General features: G+C 37.9%; 1 protein-coding gene across 1 annotated transcript; it reads left to right on the top strand.

The window, feature by feature from the left end:
- The first annotated feature begins 538 nt into the window (after window positions 1-538).
- Window positions 539-20,866, top strand: LOC121524243 (sodium/hydrogen exchanger 3-like). The gene is made up of 16 exons (XM_041809522.1): window positions 539-884; window positions 12,908-13,210; window positions 14,636-14,796; window positions 15,521-15,599; window positions 15,786-15,963; window positions 16,057-16,277; window positions 16,360-16,562; window positions 17,633-17,722; window positions 17,812-17,882; window positions 17,970-18,099; window positions 18,575-18,720; window positions 19,337-19,460; window positions 19,749-19,922; window positions 20,127-20,181; window positions 20,276-20,353; window positions 20,550-20,866. The coding sequence occupies exons 1-16, from the start codon at window positions 539-541 to the stop codon at window positions 20,864-20,866; spliced, it is 2,676 nt and encodes an 891-aa protein (XP_041665456.1).
- Window positions 20,867-22,477: the final 1,611 nt, after the last annotated feature.

Below are 22,477 nucleotides of genomic sequence, written 5' to 3'. Positions count from 1 at the left end.
AACTTCTACAAACTTGATAAGCAAAATTGGTAGAGTGGCTTGTATTTGGCAAGCAAAAACAAGAAATCATAAACAAATCTTCAGCAGTGAAAAAAAACTTTTGAGTTCAGCTTTCTTAGGTATATGTGGGTTTGAAAGAAAGAAAAAAGAGAGAATTTCTGATAAGTTTTGTACAAAACAGTCAACCATCAGTGAAAAACTGCCTATAAAGTTTTAAAGTAATCAAGGAAAGTCTAAGAGCATCAATTCTCCCATTGAGATAACTTGTAGAACGAGCTGATCTGGGTACAAAGTGGGAGGTTACAGACTTACATCAGGATGGGCTGAGCTTCACCTTCTCTACAAAGGTGATACACAGAGGAGAGGACAGAGGAGGCCACAATGCTCAGGTGGGATAAAGGTATGGACATGTGTACAACAAAGATATGTGTGAGAACCAGGTGAGAGAGAAGGACTGGAAGTCTCCCATCTGATCTGATATGACTTGATCATTGAGTCAACAGCCTAAATAATTTTATCAACCCGTTTTACCAAAAACATGGCAGCTTCTTGGAGGTTTGTATTTTTTCTCTTTTTGTTCCTTGTGGTGTCCAGAAGCCTGAGCCTGGCGAGTTCAGATACTGGACATGATACCGAGTCTGACACTGAACACGACAGTTCAGACAGCGGACATGAAACTTTGACAAGCAGCGATCATGGGAACACCTCAAGCTCAGACTCTGAACACTCTGAACATGGGGACTCTGGAGACAGCGGACATGCGGATGGCGGTCATGGTTCAGCACCCATCACCACTCTTCCTATCGTGAGCTGGAAGTGGCACCATGTAGAGGTACCGTACATAGTGGCCCTCTGGATCCTCGTCTGCTGGCTCTGTAAACTTGGTGAGTCCTCACAAGTCTTCTTCATTAAGGGTCTGCAACAGTTTATTTGAAAACAGTTATACTAAAATTAATGCAAAGCAGTCTCAGTATAATCCTATCATTATAAACTCTGATGAATTAAAAATGAGTAATGTAATAATTAGCTGGCATCAGGTCAAAACCTATTTTTCAAATATTGTATATGTAATTTTATTTCATGATAGGTTACCAATTTAGGTTTATTGCCAAGTACTTTTACATTTACAGGGCAATTGGCTTTGTGTTTTGGTCAGGACAGTGTTTTGGTGCATATAGATGGCAATATAAATATCTTTCTAATCAATAAAAGATTCCATTAATACATCCTACAAATGAACAGATCTCCAGCTGTTAGTGCTAAATTTAATCGGTTAACTAAGCTCCTTAGAATGTGTAGCAATTAATGGATTGGTGTGAAACTGATATCAACTCTGAATTGCCTTAAATTACTAAAAAAAATCTAGAAAATAAGTTGCACTGGTATTAAAATGTAGCCAGTTTTGAGGGTCTCCCAGAGGAATAAAAGATTTGAATGGTCTTTCTTGCAAGACAATTTCCTTTGCGTTCAGTGACAACCACAGCATGCAGTCTTATAGCTCTTTTATCACATGGATTTTCACTGTTGAGTTCTAAATCCTGTAATCCTAAACCACTTCGGTGAGCTCTCAGCCTGTGGTGCTGGTGAAGTACAGGCCCTCAACCAGCAAGTTGGTCTGCCTGCCTCTTCTAAAAACAAATGCTGGTATAAATTAGGCTGCTAAACTTAACAATGGACTAAAAAACAAAAGTGACCGATCCACTACAGGATATAAAGGATCTGTGAGGGTTAAAAAGCTAAGAGACAGTATTAGGCATAAAATATAAAACCCAAGGAGTATTTAGTAATCTCATAGCAGAGGGAATTAATGGTTTTAGATGGTAATTACTTTTAAAGACAGGTAAATGGAGGAATCAAACCAGAATCCACAAGGTTCATTACCTCGACAGTATACTATGGGTTCCTTCACATGCAGTAGAATGACCAAAGAGAGAAAAACAGTTAAAAAGTGACACTGCCAGTCTGGTCTGCTTTGCCATGCATCCCAGCAAGCTACGTGCAGAGTAAAGGTTGGGTGCAATACACAATCAATGCGGGCAAAATTTTAAATCATGTCAGGTCATTGTGAAAGGCGATGGTGGCGTCTGAACTTGGGATCATGACAGCATGTCTCAGCATTTTATGCTTATCCGTCGTTTGGACTGAAGGCACAACCCACGTAAAAATAGGTATTAAAATTAGCGTCATACACCACATTTTATGGCAGATATTCAAGGTGTAGCTTTCTCAGTGTATATGCACGAGAAAATGTTCCATATTTTATTAAATATTATAGTTTTTTTTATTTTCAGGTATGTTTTTTTAATGAATGAATAGAAATACATGGTGAAAATGAATATGAGGGCCTAACTTAAATAGTTAACAGGTTCCACAGTTTTTTAGAGTTGAGGGGCCCAACTTACTATTTCATAGTGCTGTTTAGTTAACCCAACATGGTCATATCTAAAAATGAAGTTGACAGAAAATTTTTCCAATAGAAATATATTTATCAGTAAGTACTTGCACCGACTGTTTAAGCTGAGCCACCAGAAAAAGTTGGCTCAACTTAAATCATCATGCCACTTGATTTAGACCTTATATAATATGTCTTTATCAACCAGTTAAACTATCAAAAGTGCATCCAATACTACATGATTTGTTCACTCGGCATTAGTCAAGATGGATTTTTTACAGCCATGTATAAACTATTACCCAGTGCTTTATAAAATAATTCTAAAATGATAAAGTTTATCTGTATTTTTATTTTAAAAGCAGTGTTAAAGTCCCTATAACAAGCTTTTTTGGGGTTGATTTTAGTGCCCCCTGTGGAAAAACTGATACCTCTTGTTTCTCTCGTTTGGTTCAATGCAAAAATATCTCATCCTATTTTCTTTTAACAGTTTAGATCAGATCTCCAGTTTAATGATGAAAAAAGAACTTCATTCCTTTGAACAAACTTTAAAATTTAAGGAATGAATCTGAAATTTACAGCTGGAATATCATCAGAAATATTCTGCTGACACTGATAATTAATATTTTAAGCTAATGTCTGCTGATATCACGGTGATAAAACCATGCATTCTACTTTAAGACAGGGCTTTCTTTGAAATAATTCAACATTTATGCCCATATTTCAAACTCAAATAATGTGACTAGACCCGTACCATAACTTGGACATTGAAACAGCCGAACAGACCCTGACCTCTGTTGAATCGGTCACCCGATGAAGTTCTTGTTTTGTCCTGGAAAATGGTCATTAGCCTTTCATGTATACACAACAGACACAAACGGTTTGCAGCACTGTGGACAATGTAAATGAATGAGTGTGCATGCTCATGTGCATGTGTTTGTGTGCATGTCCACTGACATAAATACGGGGCTGTACAGTATATGATGCAGGAAATGACTCTGAAGAACCAAACAGTGAAATCTGACACAGCCAAGCGACATCAGTAGTAACATTAGATAAAGCAACGTTGGCAACGTCTGTGTGAACCGGCTGTAAAATGTTACAGTCATGTTTGCACTGACACTAGCTTTTATGAGGAGTTATTCATGAAAAATGGCACAGAAAAAAGAAATACCTTCAGATTTAGCTTGTTTTAAGCTGTCACAGATACTTTTCTTTTTAGTTATCATTAAAACAAATACAGAAGAAGTTAACAAAGGTGGAACTGTAACCTAAAATAGTTCAGACTGAGTCTAAATATTCAGACGAAGCATTGTATTCAATGAATTCCAGAAGGATTGAAAAAGACTCATCTTTCATGTAACCACCTTTCCTAATGTCAGGGTTCTGGTCCCAGTTGAAAATGAAAGAAAGACTGCTACATAACAAAGGAAACACTACAGTATGCTGCCTTTCTCTTGCTGCATCTCATTCATGTTTTCCAGTGCTTACTTTTGATAGCCCACAATTGTTTTCTGTCATCAGCTACAAGTCAAGTGTCCAAGCTCACCTCTGTAAGGCCTAACTCCATCCATCATAGCTCACTACGATGGGTCCCCATTAGGCATTTCCAGCTTGCCTGCCTCTGTGGCTAATTTCTGGTTTTGAATTAAGAACTCTGCTTGATAAAAACTGCACTGCTTAAGGTTCATTTACTAAACATCAAACCTACATTTTATTTCATGGATGATGTAAGAGCCATGTATTCACTTTGCTTTAATTGTTTTCTCCGAGCCACCAGAGGTCAGTGAAGTGGCCTTTGGTGCAGGCTGAAGCCAGCAACAGGTGTTAAAGGTTTGTGTTAATTATGTAAAAGTGGTTGAAGTGGAAGGAGCCCAACAGTTTTCGACTGTGCTCGGTTTTCTTTTATATTATTTGTATTAATTTCAATCATAGGCTTGTTGGAAGCTGAAGGAAACGCTGAGTGTTAATAAAACGCCTTTTTTGGAGTTAAATCGGCGACTTCTCTGATCGGTTTGTTTTGTTTTCGTTAACTGAGTACACGTCGTAACATCTTAATGCCCACTATCAGCCGGTAGCGGCTAAGTTTGGGATTAGTCACTACAGATGAGTTTCTCATAATGAGCGAGAAAAGCTGTAAATAGAGGCTTCCCTAGTCAGTGAGAACCTCCTGGCACTGTTTGATTTAAATACTTTGTGTTTAAAGACGAAAAAGTAAGATGGATAATGGATTTACTCTGAAAGCCCAAAAAATGACCACTGAAATATCCTATTCACTTTTCTTCTGTGAAAAACATCAGAGAGTCAAGCAAAAATGTGAATTTGTGGGTAAAACAAGACACTGTGGTAGTAAGGGATGCAAATGGATCAAGACTGGGTGGATGTTACGGATGTGACCCTGATCTACCGTGTAAAAACTTAAGTCTGTGTTGCGATATTATTGGTATTGTGGACCGTGTATCTCATATCATATCGTATAGTATCACTGTCTCCTATCACATTGCGTAGAATCTCAATCCCATATTGTACTGTATCATATCACACCATACCACACCGGGTCGTGCCGTTTCATGTCATGTCATATCATATCATTTCACATCATAACTTATCGTATGAATCATTTCCTACCAACCTGTATCATATCACCATCTCATTTTGTACCGTATAATATCACAATCTTGTATCATATCATATTTTATTGTAGTGTATCTTACCGTGCCAGCATCTTGCATCCTGCTGCATTGGTCCCCAACCTGGGATCTGGGACCCCCTTGGGAGGTGACAGAAATTTCAGGGAGGGCGCAAGGCTCTGTCTGTCCTGAGGCTGTCAAAATTAGATTCACTTCTACTGATTAAAATCATGATGAAACACTTATGAATAGCTTATGCAAAGGTCTCTTTTTAAGAAAACCTTTGTGTGGGGCTATTTTATATAGATTTGATCACTAAAAACTTTTAAATTTGATGTTAATTTTTGACATCCATGTATCACCTGTTGTTACAAGTATACAAGTAAGGGGGGGGCTCATAGGAAAAAAGTTTGGGAACCACTGTCCTACCGTATCATACGGAAGAGTATTGGGGCCACTTTATTCTTCAAATGAAAAAAAAGTCTCAATTTTTTTTCAGAATTCTGAGATTAAACTCAGAGTTCTGACTTTAATCTCAGAATTCTGACTTTTTTCTTACAAGTGAAAAAAAAAATTCGTCTCAAATTTTTTTTTTCAGTGGCCCTAATACTCTTCTGTAGAATCGTATCGTGTCACTGTCTTGTATTATACCGTATGGAATCACCATTTCACATTGTAGAGTATTGTATTTCATCGCTATCTTGTATCAAATCATATCATATCATATCATATCATATCACATCATATCATGCTATGTCATGGCATATTGTCTCATAACTTATCGTATTGTATCGTTTCATACCAACCTAAATCATATCACCATCTCTTCTTGTGCCGTATGATATCACAATCGTATCATATTGTACTGTATTGTAACTTATCATACCACCATCTTGTATCCTACTGTATCGTATATCACTGTCTTGTATTATACCGTATGGAATCACCATCTCATATCGTATTGTACTGAATTGTATTGTATCGTATCCTATTGTATCGTACTGTTTTGTATCATCCTGTATCATATCATCTCGTATCATGCCGTATCACCATCTCATATCATCTCATATTGTGAGTTACCCTGTTATTTCCACCCCATTTTAAACTGAAACAAGTCTAGACAAGGGCATCTTGCACTATGATGTTTCTTGATAGAGGATATAGACATTTTGATACTTGGACATTTTTTATTTAAACAGACCATGTTTGGGCACTGACTGGACACTAATTCCTCATTTTTCAGATGTTATTTCTTCCTGATAGACTTTCGGTACTTTATCTCATCCTTCACACTGCAGCCAATTTCCCACTGCTCCAACATTATTAAAGGATAATGAACAAGAAATGCAGGTTTGTGTATCTTTTAAGGAACCGTCAGATAATACATGAGTTCCCTTTTTTTGGTCTAATATCATTTCATTGAATCAAGAATCCAGGTTTCTCATCCGCTCTCCCTATCGAAACATGTTGAAATGAAAGTTTATTTTCTGTCTGACTAATTTCATGTAACTTCTATTAAAAGCATCAGGTGAATAATGGAAACAGAAATACACGTTGAAGTGTACATGTTATCTCTGGGAGAGGTCACATTTAAAGGCTATGACACCTTATTTTGAGTAAAAAGAGAATTCTGATTAAAGATAACATAATTTACCTGAAGCTACTGAAGCTTCACCTTAAAACAACTTTAAAACTTACTCTCTATTTCACCATAAGGTGGCCTTCAGTTTGAAGAACAGTGACCACTGTACAATGAATGAAAGGCAAAAGTTAAAAGCCAGCCACTGTTAATGGAGATTTATTGTGTCTTTGGTTAATAAGGCTGAACAGAGGACTTCATGCTTGACCATGCAGCTAATTGTTCCCATAAGTGTGATTTATAGCCTTAAGATTACATAAGAAACCAACAAGATGACTGATAGATACAAAGGTGAAGGAATAATTCAACAGACCAAACTACATGTCCACCGGTCAGATATTTCCTTCCTTCTAAAGAGAGTTACCAGTTGACACCTGTGTCTGTGTGGGAGCTTAAATTTCAGGTCCATCTTACCAATGAGGCTATTGTCCCTTGTTCTGCACTAACAGGACGGGACTGTTGGGCAAAAAAAATCATCAAGTCATCACGCAACAAGCTCTTTGAATCATTGCTCATGAGAATAACTTCATTATGTACAGAAGGAATGCAGAATCGATTTAAGAATGTAGACAAATCTACCTATTCTTCAGCTAGGTTTGTGTATCAGTCATGCACAGAATTAACTCCCCCACCTGTCTGTGACACTCAAGCCCATTACTGCTGAACACAAATGTTTTCAAAACTCCCATGAGGAGTTTTTAGCAGGTTATGAAACAGAGATAACTTATTCCTAATGTCTCTTCATGGACCATAAAAGGAAACTGGACCATCAGGAAGAAGGGAGATTATTTCGATGATGTTCTTTTTAACTCGTGTTTGAGCTGTTGGGGGGTAGGTGTCAGACCAAGAGAGCAATAGGACACTGCAGAAAGACTGGGTTTACATTTTCACACCAAAGATTAACTGTGTTATATATTTCATTTTATAAAGCAAGGTGAGATTTATCTGAAAACACAACATGTACAGGACAAAATCAGCAAAGAGATGAGAGGTAACACTTTGTCCACAGGGGGCGCCAAAATCAAAACAAACTGAATGCCACTTACTGGAGCTTTAAAGACATTTGGTGAAATTTATTGAAACTTTACTTGCTTTATTTATGCCAACGGGACATTAAGTGTATTTAATTTCAACCCTGATTCTCAAAAATAGGTAAAATGTGTTGTGTAAAAAGTAAATAAAAACATAATGCAATCACGTGCATATATCAATCACCTGTTTTTTATTCACAATAGAACATAAACACCATATCAGATGTTGAAACTGAGACATTTTACCGTTTCATGAAAATAGGAGCCTGTCTGAACTGAGCTCAAAAAAGTAGGGGGCAACAAAAGGCTGGAAAAGTAAGTGGTACAAATGGAAAAACAACTGGAAAAACAAGAAGTATCGTACAACTGATTAGCTTAATTGGTCAATAACATGACTGGATATAAAAAGAGCATTTTATAGCAGCAGAGTCCCTAAGTAGTTCCCAAAGCCTGGGTCTGAACCCACAGTTGGGTCATGGGAGATATTTTTTTGGTTGCCAAATGAGTTTTCAGAATTTCTTTTTTACAGTGATGTGACATTTATGTCTGCAGTACACATTACAGCCACATGGGGGGGCTCTGCCAGCCACCAGATGGCAAAAGAGCTAAAGTCACTGTTACTGATACTGGGCTAATAAAAAAGAAATGCATTGTTCCAGACAAGACAGCCACTGAAGGTCAAAGAGGTCAAACATGTGGTGAAAGCCTATGTGACAACGGTGAAGTGGCAAACAAAAATGCAGTTTCAAGCTGTATCATGCTAAGAAGAAGCCAAAGGTGAACATGATACAGAAATGACACTGTCTTCTCTGGGCCGAAGCTCATTTAAAAAGGACTGAGAAAAATGGAAAACTGTTCTGTGGTCAGATGAATCAAAATTTGAAATTCTTTTTGGAAACCACGGACACTGTGCCCTACAGACTAAAAAGGATCAGCACACAGTTCAAAAGCCTGCATCTCTGATAGCATGAGGTTGCATTAGTGCCTATGGCGAGGGCAGCTTACACATCTGGAAAGACACAATCAATGCTGAAAAGTATGGAGAGGTTTTAGAGCTACCACAAAACTTCACCAAAGGCAAGTAGGTATTTTACATAAACATCAGACTGGGGCTCTTTTTCAAATTTAAGATAACCTTAAATGCCAAACATTTGGGGCAGAAAGATATAAGCTCTTTGAATCATTGTGTCATAGTGGTGTTTCATCATAGAAGTAAGGTTTTATTTTCATTTATGATTTATTAAGGGACAGCTGGAGTGTTCTTATTTCATCACCATAATTTAAACTCCGGGAGTCTTTAACTAGGACTGAGCAACATCAGTGTCAATCATTACTGAGCAACCAGCGGTGAGACAAATTATTCATTCGCAGGTATTGTGTTCATCTATCAGATGACCTCTGCTCCATCACTAACTCCCCCTCACTCCCACACACACAGAAATGTGTCACGAAGACCAAAAAGGCAAACAAATATATGACCGGTGAGTGTTTCAGGTGTGACTGAATAACTGAAGACCTTTCCTGGACATCCGTTACCCCTCCTTAATCTGTAAACCTAAACACTCAATGACACACGTGCACAAGACATTGCCATAGAGGAGCTACTGTATATATAAAAGGCTGAGTCCAGGATTCTGCAAACTTCTGGACCACAGACGGTGGGAGGGATGAGGATACAAAGTGACAGAGTGAGATAGAGAGATGACGTGAAATAAGAGTCAAAAATATGGTTAAAGTGAAGCAATTCATTCAGACAGAGGACAAAACAAACATCAAAAAGGAGGGGTCTGAAATGTGCCACATTGTCTGACAGATCAATCTGACTTTGTCAGATAATTCACCTTCAAGACCAAGGAATTTATCCTTATTTCTGAAGTCTTTTTCTCTCATTTTTGATGAAATGCATCGCTGTGGATTTATACACCCCTGGTTGTTGGGGTCAGTGCTGCTGATTTGCCTCATCTCAGGAGTTAATGGACATGCAGTGCTTAAAAATCAGGAATCTCACCAATGTGAGTGCTTGAATGAGACTGAACACGAGCACAGCTCCGTTATCACAGGAATACCCATCGTGACATTTAAGTGGCACCACGTAGAGGACCCTTACTTAATCACACTGTGGATACTGGTGGCTGGTTTGTGTAAACTGGGTATGTAGCAAACATTTTTGATTAATATAATCTCCCACATAGGTGTGTTTTTATAATGTAGACTGATAAATATGTACTGGGAGTTAATACTGACGGCGAGAAAGCAGTTGAATAAGCACAAATAGTAGTGTTTTGGTGTAAAGTTGTGTCAAAACATAGTTGCAGTGTTATAAGAGAGAGATTAAGTCAAACTATTTTTAACACACCAATTGTGAAAAAATCACAATGTTGTTCTTTTATCAAACACTGGAAACTCTCATCTTGCAGGCTGGCACACGTTTGATTTTTTTTTATTTCATACAAAACATTTCCTTGTTTTCAAAACATACACGTTTAAAAGGGAACATTTAAAGCAGATAAGTGCAAAATAATTTGCATATAAGTTTCAGCACTCACATTACAAACAGACCTGCTTCAGGACAGTGTGAACCCTTGCAATCAGATCACAAGTGAACTAGTAATACAGAGAAAAACAATCACATAGATGCATTTTTAAGTAAAACCCCCTGCAGCAGATATGGAAAATATCAGAAATGTATTACTAATGCAAAATAATGCACTCAAAACAACAGCTAATTATTTTTGTAGAAAGGATTAGGGCTGTCAGCATTAATCCTGATGTGATTAAGGTATATAATTAGTGCATAATATTTTTTTAAATTGCATTAATCGCATGCTTTATTACCCCTCTCAGCACACTTTAGTTGGTGGCTGCAGCCACAGTGACATAAAATAGGCACCACTGCTCCATAATGTCTTATTTCACTTGGAAAACTCACAGAAAGCTCAGTGGACAAGTTCAAAGTAATCATCAGCACCTTTTGATTTCAGACATTTACCTTTTTACTGTTCCCTTATTTCCCTTTCTTTTAAGATCACATCCAAATTTGCTATCTGCCCAAAAATTCATTTTCTTTGAAAATTAAAGCAGGTCTGTGTTGAAACAGGAAGTTGAATAAGCATCAGTAATATCCATATCCATATCCATGTTTGAAAAGTAGGTAGCACTTTATTGTGAGTATAGTGAGCCCTAATATTATAGTAGTATTATAGTAATAAGTGGTAAATATTTATTAATTTATAACAAATTAAGTGTAATTACGCAGTAATAAGTTGACATTTTACCAAACATTTGACCAAGTAACAACTCTGTAATAGTAAGGAAGTAGTTACCCAAAAAAAAGTGTTGATCCTCAAGTAATTCTTTGTAATACTGTAGATATTTTTTGATAATTAGGAGGCTTTTCCCCATTACCCCCCTTTAATTCAAGCCAGTCCTTCCTGAATAATTTTCAGGTTATTATTTTTTTAGGGTTGGGGGTTAAGTTTGGGGTAGGCTTTACAGGTTGGGGTAAAATACCACCTGATCACCAGAGAATTACCAGCTAACAATATGGTAATATTAAGGAAGAATTTACCTGGAAAAAAGTATTGATTATAAAGTCATTCCTTATAATATTTTATATATTCTCTAATAATTGGGTGGTATTTTCCTTTAATCATAACCTTCTGAATATTTTGACAATTCTCTGGTAATAAGGTGGTATTTTACCAATATAATAAGATAATCAATTGCTTAATAATTCCCAGCAAATTCCTTAATTTTAGACCTCTAAATTAAGGAGTCCTTCCTGAATAATTTTCCAGTAATTTTTAGGGCTAGGTTTAGGGGCTTATGGTTAGGGGTAGGGTGTTAAGGTAAAATACCACCTAATTAGCAGATAATTGTCACAATATTACAAGGAATTACTTGATAATTAATACATTATAACTAGGTAAATACCTCCTCAATATAGCCATATTTAACAGTAATTATTTAGTAAAATGCCAACTTAATACTACCTTATTCTCAAATTATTAGATTATTTCCACTCATTACTATTAAATCACAAGGTTGTTAGGACCCACTAAAATAAAATTTTGTTCTGTCTTATGCTATCATGGAGGCAAAACTATTCAGAGTAAATCTGTTAAAGTCTCCTTAATGCAAAGCTTCATACTTCCATTTGTCATCACAAAAGCACTTGATATCATATTTCATTGAGACTCACAGGACAGAGAACTGGAAATGGAGGGGTTAGTTGGGTCTTCTTGCACAGACATGAAAATCCACATAAAAAATTAAAGATATGATTTAATAGGACTCTTTTCAAACAACTGAATTGTGTTAGACCTTAAAGCAGATGAATTATAAATCCAAAACACAGAGAGAAATGTCCATGATATTTAGGGCGTCATCATAATAGCATCAGATTGAAATAAAAAGGATCTAAGGGTCCTCATCCATGTGCATGCCTTTAATGTTGTAACAAAAGAGTCACAGGCAGCAGCAGTGAACAGACGTCTGCGTTATCAACACAGTGTGCTGTTCCAGAGAACAGAAGACTTTCTTCCTCTTTTAGATGTGTTTGTTCTTTTAGATCCAAAAATTGTCAGAAGTTTTACACATTTTTAATCATTGCATTTTTGTAATGTGATTGACCCAATACTATTTAAGGAAAATCTACAAAACTGTTGTTTTCCAAGCGGCTCAGTTTTATTCAAAGACACATAAATGGAAAACATCAGCACAACAAAAGTTAGCCTGAAAGAAAACATTGGTTTGAAACTACTCTAATGGATCAGCAGGTTTGATTATTAAATAAGCTTTAGTGACACTTTGTTAGACCATTAAGCAGAGTAACCTTTTGGAAAAGTCTTCTAAGTTGCACAGAAAGATTAATAAGCATTTATACACACCATGCTGCAGGTTAATCATACGTCAAAACAAAAAGTGCCACTTTCTCAGCTGAGTGCAGCTGTTGATCATTTGCAAATTTATCAACCAAACAAAGACCTTTTAGATTCATGGTTTAGTTTTGGTTCATTGTGTTTTTCTATCTATTGCCCACCACTGAAACCTGGCACCAGTTCTGATGATTTATCAGACATTATATTGGTTATTATGAGTCTATAAAGGCTGGAGCTTGTGTGGAAACACCACAGAGAAAATGTATGTATTCTTTATATTATCCATCTTAGTAAATTTACATTCTTCTGTTCTTCTGTTTTGTTTGTTTCTTTTCCAGTTATCGAGGCCAATCACCATGTGACCAACGTGATCCCAGAGAGCGCTCTGCTCATCTGCTTCGGCTTCATCCTAGGCGGGATGATTTGGGGTGCAGACAAGGTGCAGACCTTCACGCTGACCCCAACCGTGTTCTTCTTCTACCTGTTGCCACAAGTCATCCTGGACGCGGGATACTCCATGCCCAACAAGCTCTTTTTCAGTAACATGGGTGCCATCCTGGTCTACGCCGTCATTGGGACCTGCTGGAACGCCGCCAGCTTGGGGCTGTCGCTATGGGGGTGTCACATGGGAGGGGCCATGGGTAAGAGATATCAATCATTTTTTGTGCATTCAACTCAAAGGGGCAGCTGTTGATCAGTTTTACAGTGTTATAATGCATTTTGGTTGTGGGTAATATTAGATGAATATATTAGGGAGTAGCACAGGAAGCCATTATTCAGAGAGATAAGTGTAAGAGAGAAAGAGATAGAGACAGATTTACAGAGAGAGGGATGATGGCCAAGTGTCAGGTTGTCATGTGTCAACTGTGCACATCTTCAAAATTTGAAGCCTGCATATCTCTATCCTGTTTATACTTTTGTCTCTTTACATTATTTTTACATAGTTTTCTAGCTCAGATGATATCTAACATGTCAGAAATGACGAGATAGACACTCCATTTTTCTTCACAACTGCCTGGGAGTCATACAGTTCTTGTTTTTGCACAGCAACACTGCCTATTTGAGTCATGACTCCATCAAATCTGACCAGAGACACGATTAATGAACTTGTCTCAGAATCATTGTGTTTCTTAGTTTTTATAAATATCAGGATAAATAAGTACATACTTGGGTTTATTATCAAAAAGCTAACATAGTTTTCAAGCAGCAGTACTTGTTGGATAAAATTCATGCTGAGGCTGGTCGGGAAAAGTGCAAAAACATCTTTCATTGAGGTTCTTTGCTCCTCTTTCCATAAAGAAATGCTGTCCAGATCTGATAAAAGTGCCACTTAAGTTACATCTGAGCTGATAGCCTCACCGGCTAAAGTCATTACTACTGGCTCACAGTACAACTAAACCTTGTCTGTAACTATTGCAAACTCATGTTGGAAGAACAGTGAAAAAAAAAAACGTTTCATGAAAGGCTTTCAGTGTGGCTCTTTGCTCTTTAATATGAAAACAGTGTGGTCAAGCTCTAAACTGCCACTATATTATAGCTACACCTAAGCTAATCGCTACACCGGCATCAGCCATTGCTACTAGCATCTAGCGTAGCTAAACCCCACCCATAGCTACCGCCTCATTCTCCTCAAATGACGCTGATTGGTTGGTCCTGTTCTCATACCTGGTACAACCATGCCTGATTACAAGCATAGAATCTGGCCAATTCCAATATTTTGCAAGTTTAGAAGTATTAAAGGAGAAAAGCAGTTAAAAGTAGCACTGTCTTCCTACTTCTTGCAACTGATCCCAGAATGTTACAATGTTCCTGCTTCTTTGGGAGAAATTCGTCAATGTCTTAAAAAGGATAATTTTGTAATTATATCTTATGGAAAGTAATTTTCATCCAAACCCTCCTTCATAATCACACACGATTACCTGCCACCTTAAACATTTTGTTTGTCAATGTTTTGATTGAGACAAATTCACAAACCGTGCATTTAAGGACATAATCCTTTACAGTTTCCTGCTCAAACACATTAAGTAAAGTCTGACTGATCATATCTCCTGCCCTGTGTGCTGTAGGTGACCTCGACATCGGTCTGCTGCAGTATCTTCTGTTCGGCAGTCTGATCGCTGCCGTCGACCCCGTCGCCGTCATCGCCGTGTTTGAGCAGGTCCACGTCAATGAGGTCCTCTTCATCATGGTGTTTGGGGAGTCACTGCTCAATGACGGCGTGACAGTGGTTAGTATGCTTGAATTTCCTTTATCTTTGTCATGTGTCCCAAGAAGCAAAAAGGTTTGTGAGTCTGAAGACATGAGGGGTTAATAATGCAAATATTTCGTACTTTAACTTAAGGGCTTTTGCTTTGATTTTATCAAATAGTTTTCAACCAGAGTATTCCTGTAGGTGGTTGATCTATGTAGATTTTTTTTCCACAAAATGAGTCTTGAAACTTCAGTACCTTCTTAAAACTACAATGAGGGATTTCATTGAAAAATGTCATTCTTAACTTGATATTTTTTTTCCCAAGGCCTTAAAACAGAAGCTTAGCAGTGACATTTTAGAACTCTTTTGGGGATTTAATCATGGTCCTAAGAGGTTATAGGCACTTCCCCCTTTATTTGCTCCATTTGCTAGGTCACAAAAATCTACATCTAAATACAGAATAACCTACAACTTCTTAACTCCATATTTTTCTTTAATTCTAGACTCAAAAGCAACCACCACTTTTTCTTAAAAATGAATTTATCACCACACATCAGCTGATAAAATATCTACAGGCACAAAAGTTATAAATCCAAAATTATATGCACTTCAGACAAGAACTCAATACTCAAAATGAGATGAAAACATTTGAAAAGTATAGATTTAGCAATTATAGCACACCTTTATCTCATAGCCTTTGCGTATTTTTTACATTTTATGTCTTTATAGATTTAAATTTCTCATAACCTGCTCCCCTTAGGTGCTGTTCAATGTATTTGATGCCTTTGTATCCCTGGGAGGATCCAAAATAAATGCTGTGGAGATCATTAAAGGAATAAGTAAGCAATGACATTTATACACACAAAAAGGGGTCGTAACAGGGTTTGTTTTTCCAGCATTAATGTATTTATGCAGACTTGTTTGCAGGGACTTTTCAACAGAAAGATCAGGGCTGAAATGTTCAGAAATAGCGTATAATCTAGAGAATAACTTTGCAAACATGTTACATCTTTCTCCTCCTCCAGTTTCCTTCTTTGTGGTTGCATTCGGCGGGTCTCTTGTGGGCTTTGTGTTCGGCCTGCTGATCTCTCTTGTGACCAGATGCACTAAAAACATTCAGATCATCGAAGCCGGCTTTGTCTTTGTCCTGGGTTACCTGGCTTACCTGACTGCAGAGATGCTCTCCCTGTCAGCCATCCTCTCGTGAGTATTTTGTAGTTTTTGTGTCCAGCCGTTTATTGAAAGTAAAGCTTTGTCTTTCTAAATGTTTTAGATTTTGATATTTCTGTCCTGTAGGATTGTCTTCTGTGGTATGTGCTGCCAAAAGTACATCAATGCAAACATGGATGAGCGCTCTGTCACCACAGTCAGATTTGTCATGAAGCTTTTAGCCAACGGATCAGAAACCATCATCTTCGTGTTCCTCGGCATCTCAGCCATCGATAAAGTGATCTGGGTGTGGAACACGGGCTTCATCCTCCTCACGCTGCTCTTCATCTTCGTGTACAGATTCATCGGTGAGAATCTCTCATTATCTGTCAAACTTTTCAGATATCAGAAGACACAAACTGTTTTATCTTGTGTTTATGTGTATTTTAGGGGTCTTTTTCCTCACCTGGATCCTCAACAAGTTCAGGCTGGTCCCCATTGAGATCATAGATCAGGTGATTATGAGCTATGGTGGCCTGCGAGGGGCTGTTGCTTATGGTTTGGCAACGATGCTGGATGAGAACAAGATAAAGGAGAAGAATCTGATGGTCTGCACCACTCTTATTGTGGTGTACTTCACTGTTATCATACAGGTAAACACTGTTTTGCCCTTATAATAAACGTATCAGTATGAGGGGTGACCCCCAAATGGTCAGATATTCAACAATCTGTTCAAAAAGCCTAATTAAACTGCCAGTCTCATAGTCAAATGCCTGCTAATGAAACAAGGATCAATTCATTACAGCTTTATGGGAGTGTTAGATGTCTAAATTTACAAGGATTTGCTTGTTTTGTCTAAATAAATCAAGACTCATTCTAGCACAAATAGTAAATTATATATTATTTTAATTGTCTTTTTTGCAACATGAACAATAATCCATGGGATTGATCTAAATTATCAAACTAATTATTCCCCACTGATGTTATTCTTTCTTTAATTATACTGGATTTGGTGTATTTCTTTTTATATAACCCACAATGTTGTCGTGCTTTTTTGTTCTTCCCAGCAAAAAAGTTAGTTTCATGTTAACTTGAAGAGTCCCTTCACCCACAAAGCTTGTTTTACATTTCTTTTGATTAATGCCATCAAGGGATTCAAGATAATCAATCAGTCTTTGTTTGTATTCAGAACCAAAGTTATCTTAAGACACTTTACAAAGAGGGCAGGTCTAGATCGTACTCTCATTTGTGGCCTATTAGAATAAAGACCAGTGTTAACCACCATGAGCTGAGCACTAACAGTATTAAGCCACGATACAGGTTGATAAAACCTTTCCTTTAGAAGGCAGGTCGGTTGAGCAGACCAGTCTCATGTTGATAGTACTCTGCCAAAGCTGTGCTGGGGTTGGAAAGGGCTAGAAGGAGGGGTGGGGGTGGGAGAAAAGAAAAGGAGAGGGAAAAGAAAAACTACAAAACAACAATTGTATGGCTGTTGTGGCCATAACTTTAAAGAAATTCAAATACAAGGCATGTGCAAGTTTGACTATTATTCAAAACAATTATTTTGCAGTGACTTTTGCCAATAGCTGAATAGAATCACACTTGACTATGTAAATCTATTGTCGAGGACACCCCTAATTTGTATATTTAGATGTTTTTAGCTTTCCAACAAAAACATAAAAGTAACGTCCTCTGTTTTTTGTTTGAATCTCTTGTGTTGCAGGGAATCACAATGAAACCTTTGGTCACCTGGCTTAAAGTGAAAAGAGCTGCTGTGGCCGAGCTCACACTCATTGAGAAAGTGCAGAACAAGGTAAAGCTCAAAATAAAATATCAACCATTTTGCAAACACAGCAGAAGAAAAAACAGATCATTTAAACTGGGTCTTTCATTTTGTTTTAGGTGTTCGATCACATGCTTGTTGCCATAGAAGATATATCAGGACAAATAGGACACAACTACATGAGGGACAAGTATGTAACATAAATGTCTTTATAGTTAACTTGATAAAACTTCTTAAGTTATTGATTGAAGCTGCAATTGTGTATTTTGCTGTGAAGGTGGAATCATTTTGAAGAGAACTGGATGTCGAGAGTTTTGATGAAGCCGTCAGCGAGAAAGAACCGTGACTATGTCTTCAAAGTCTTCCATCAGCTGAACCTCAACGATGCTATGCAATATGTGGCAGAGGTGGGGAATTTGCTGTTTTTGTTGTGTTTGTTTTTTTTCAAGTCCATTTGAGTTTTTTTCTCAAGTGAAAAATTTAAGAAACAAGAATTCTAGATTCTAGCCAGAGCCAGATGGTAATGAAAGCCCTCTTAGTCTTTTTGTTTGTTTTAATCTAAAATTGTCTTTATTTGAGTTGACTGTATGAATAAGGACAAAGTAGCAGTGTTATCCTCTAGTTTCTGAAGCCATACCATAGCCATCACCACATAAGAAATGCTGATTCCAGCTAAATTTTGATCAATCTCTGGTATAAAAAGATGTTTCTTTTTACACTTTGGCATAAACTAAATTTTTCAGCTCTACAGATTGTGCTTGATTTTGTTCTTTTATGATTATTTCTTTCACTTTTGCCCTGTAACTGTGTACTGTGCATTGCATTTCGTTCATCATGGAAATAAAACTTGCTCTTGATTTTAACCTCTGCCTTGTCTGGCAGGGTGAACGTCGAGGCTCTCTGGAGTTTATCCGTAATGAAAAAGCATTGGTCAATTTCAAAAAGAAGTTTGATGATGAATATTCAGATATCATGCCAGACGTGACGGCGGACACGTCTGATGATCACGGGGCAACGTCCTCAATGAGGTGAGAAAACTCTTTCATTCTCCTTGGAAAATGTTTAAGCCACTATGCTTCCAACTTTGTGACAAAAGTTTGGGGAAGGCCCTTTTCTATTTTAACATGGCTGTGCTCCAGTGCACAAAGCAAGGACTATAAAGACATGATTTGATGAGTTTGATGTTGAAGAATTTGACTGGCCCACACAGAGCCCTGACCTCAACCCGTCTAGCACCTTTAGGATGAGCTGGAACGGAGATTGCGAGCTAGGCCTTCTCGTCAACATCAGTGCCTGACCCCATAAATGCTCTATAGAATAAATGGGCCCAAACTCCCACAGAACACTCCAAAATCCTGTGGAAAGCCTTCCAAGAGGGGTGGAGGCTGTTATAGCTGCAAAAGGGGGGCCAACGCCATATCAAAGTACATGTAATGTCCTTACAGTGCCTGTTGGTGCAACGGTCAGGTGTCTGAATACTTTTGTCCATATAGTGTGCATCAAAATAAACTAAATGTGAAAAATAGAGTCTTCCTAATTCCGAAGGGAATTGCTCTGATTATAATATTTTCCATGACCAAATTTTCTGCAAACTTGAGTGTAATACAGACACAAACTAACTGGTGTGATGCTTTCCTGCTCTAGAAGGAACCCTGTGCCGTCTGTGAGCCTGGAAATGCACGAGCAGAACATGAACGGTGTGAGGGAAACAGAGGACATTAACACTCACCACCTGCTGCAGCAGCACCTTTACAAAGGCAGGAAACAGGTCAGCAGATTGAATCACATCAATGTGTGCATGTAAAACATTTGTAATTTACCACAATACTTAAAACCTATTCATTGACGGATGACTCACATGAAATATTATTTAAGAAAAACGTAAAACTGAAGCAATAGTTCCCAAAACTTTTATATAGTGACTCTAATAACTTTAGGGAGTCTAACTTCACGGGGCAGGCTTGTCTTCTTTGTCCTTACCAAAAATTGCATCTGATAATACAATTCAAACTTCTTGATCCTTATAGAAAGCTCTCTGTTGTTTTCTGGTTTGTAGCACCGGCACAGGTACAGCCGGACTCATTTCGACGTCAACAAGGATGAAAACGAGGTGCAGGAGATCTTCCAGAGGACCATGAGGAGCCGATTGGAGTCCTTCAAGTCTGCAAAGATGGGTGTCGCTCCACCGAAACCCATCACCAAGCACACAAAGAAAGACCAGCAGCAAAAGGTGCAATTTATGGCACTTATTATCTAATACTGTCGACGTTTTTATGATATGTTTAAATAATTAGTTTGCCTGTTTCAAATTTCTCCTTTTATATTCTTATTCTGTGGTGTTTTAATCCTTTTTATGATGCAGGAATTTGGTCTCCCTTTTCAATCAAAAGTACAGTTTTGTAGAAGTAAATATTGACTTCTGCATCATTTGCAGATGCCAAATGGGAAATCAACGGACAAAAGTAAAAGCTACTATTCTGGTGATGAAGGTTAGTATCTGATTTGTTCTTAAAACTAAATGTAGACCTCTAACTGGTCCATCGCTCATAGAAAACTCTCTGTTGATCAACTTTTTCTTTGCAGATTTTGAGTTCTCAGAGGGAGACAACGCCTCAGGATATGACACATCATTCCCCATGAGGGTCACCTACAGAGCAGGAGGTAAACAACTCCAAACATCTTGTTTACTTGTCTTTAACCACACTGTGAGACTGAACAGTAAATGGTTGTTTAAACAAGTGAGGTGTGTTAAAAATCCAAAGTAGCTATTTCAGCTCTAATTTTCAGAGTCGATAGCACACATTTTGAGTTTTAAGTGTCCGACGCAGCACTGATTCACTTTGTTTCTTTCACCTAGCTGGCATTGAGAATCCAGCCTTCATGCCTGACTTGGACCCCATGTCGGCAGTGCAGATCCCCCCTTGGCTGGCGGAGGCAGAGCTTGACAGTGGTACGGTAGCTCCCTCAGAGCGAGCTCAGGTGAGGCTGCCGTGGACGCCCAGCAACCTGCGCCGTCTCGCCCCCCTTCGCATCAGCACCCGCTCCACCGACTCCTTCATGATGGCCGACAATTCAGCCACACTGCAGAGAGACGATGAGTTCCTGCCTCCACCCCGGAGTCCACCACCACCACCACCACCACCACCACCACCACCACCGCCCCACAGAGACTGAGGTGACGCGCAGCAACACCCTGCCCCTCTTTCATCTCCCTTTTCACCTAAAAACACAGAACCTCAACTCAGACTTTGCACCTTCTGCCTTAAAATATTGACTTGGGTATGTTTTCTTTTCTGTTCAATCTTAAAGTTTAGACCAAACATTCACAGTCCCATAACCTTTGAGCTCTCAGAAACTTCTCCTGTTCCTTTAACTTTACCTTCCACTGCACAGGAGGAAGCTAAATGTGAAGCAACAGCTCCTGTGTGTGCACAGTGGCATCTTATTGACCAGCTCATGTTGAACATTGGCTCGTTTTATCCTCTGGTTTAAATCAAACCAGTTAAACTGTGCAAATGAGTCACTCTGGTGTACCTTATTATCGCTGAATGGGATTCAGAAACCTTTTAAATGATGAAGATATTTATTAATTGTGCTGTTTATAAAGATGATAAATGTAGTGTTAATGTTACGCAGACTATATCCTAATTATGGACCACTGTACATTCTGACTGTTTAAAATTGTGTACCACGCAGAGGCATCTAACCACCAGGTGGTGGTTCTAGTTTTTCTTGTTGCCTCCAGATAACAGTGGTAGTTTCCTTTTATAACACATGAAGTTATCTCATTATTCTGATGTAATATCCATGGATAACCATGAAATGAATTTTATGTAATGATTTATTTCAGGTTATTTTTAAGAGAGCTCAACTTATTTATCTTTATACCTCAAAATAACAGCACTGCCTTGTTTTAATACTGAGGTAGTGTTAGTTGTTTTCTTGAGCTCTTGACTTATTTTAAGATAATAAAACTGGCTTTTCTATTATAAACAGATTGTATCTTGAGATAAAGAACTGGTTTAGTCATGATAATTGGATAGTTCTCTGGTAGTCTGGCAAGATAAATGAGGTAAGATCTCAAGAAAACAACCAGAACTAACTCATTTTCATATGAAAATTGAGTGACTAAAAGGTTTGGATGAATATCTACTCAGGATGTCCATACTGTAGTGCAAGCACATCTCAGAATGATTCTCACTAGTCAATGTTAAACTTGATGGACAAAACCCTGGGGGAAAATTTCACATGGATTGTAAAGACTTATTTATTTAGGATAAAAAAAAGGTCTAGTATTGTTTGGACATTTTCACCATCTCAAAAATATGCACAGGTAAAAACGTTCATTACTTTGACTAAAGTGTGTTTGAAGCTAGTTGCATATGAACTGAGTGTAATTTTCAAAATAAAATAACTGATACTGGTATTTGCACATATTTCAACTGGCTTTGATCTGTGTGTACATAGGTAATTTTTTATATTTAATAAAATATTATAAAGGGTTGGAGTATGGTGTGGATAAAGGTGGCACATTTAACTGAATGTAGATTTCAATAAGTGTTTTAACTAAATGGTGATAATATTTGTATTTTATTTCTCATAAATGATGGCTATGTGAATAAAATTGAAATTGACATCTCTGAACATTTTCTGCTTCTTTTTAATTCTAAAGCCAACCTAGCAGCCTGCAACTGAGTAAAATCAACAGTCTTTTGGGCGCACCGATGGTCAAGTGGTTTAAGACGCACACCTCGTACCCGGATCCAGCCTGTGGCCCTTCGTTGC

This window comes from Cheilinus undulatus, linkage group 16, assembly GCF_018320785.1.
Source record: "Cheilinus undulatus linkage group 16, ASM1832078v1, whole genome shotgun sequence".
Lineage (NCBI taxonomy): Eukaryota > Metazoa > Chordata > Actinopteri > Labriformes > Labridae > Cheilinus > Cheilinus undulatus.
This window is presented reverse-complemented; position numbering and strand designations above follow the sequence as displayed.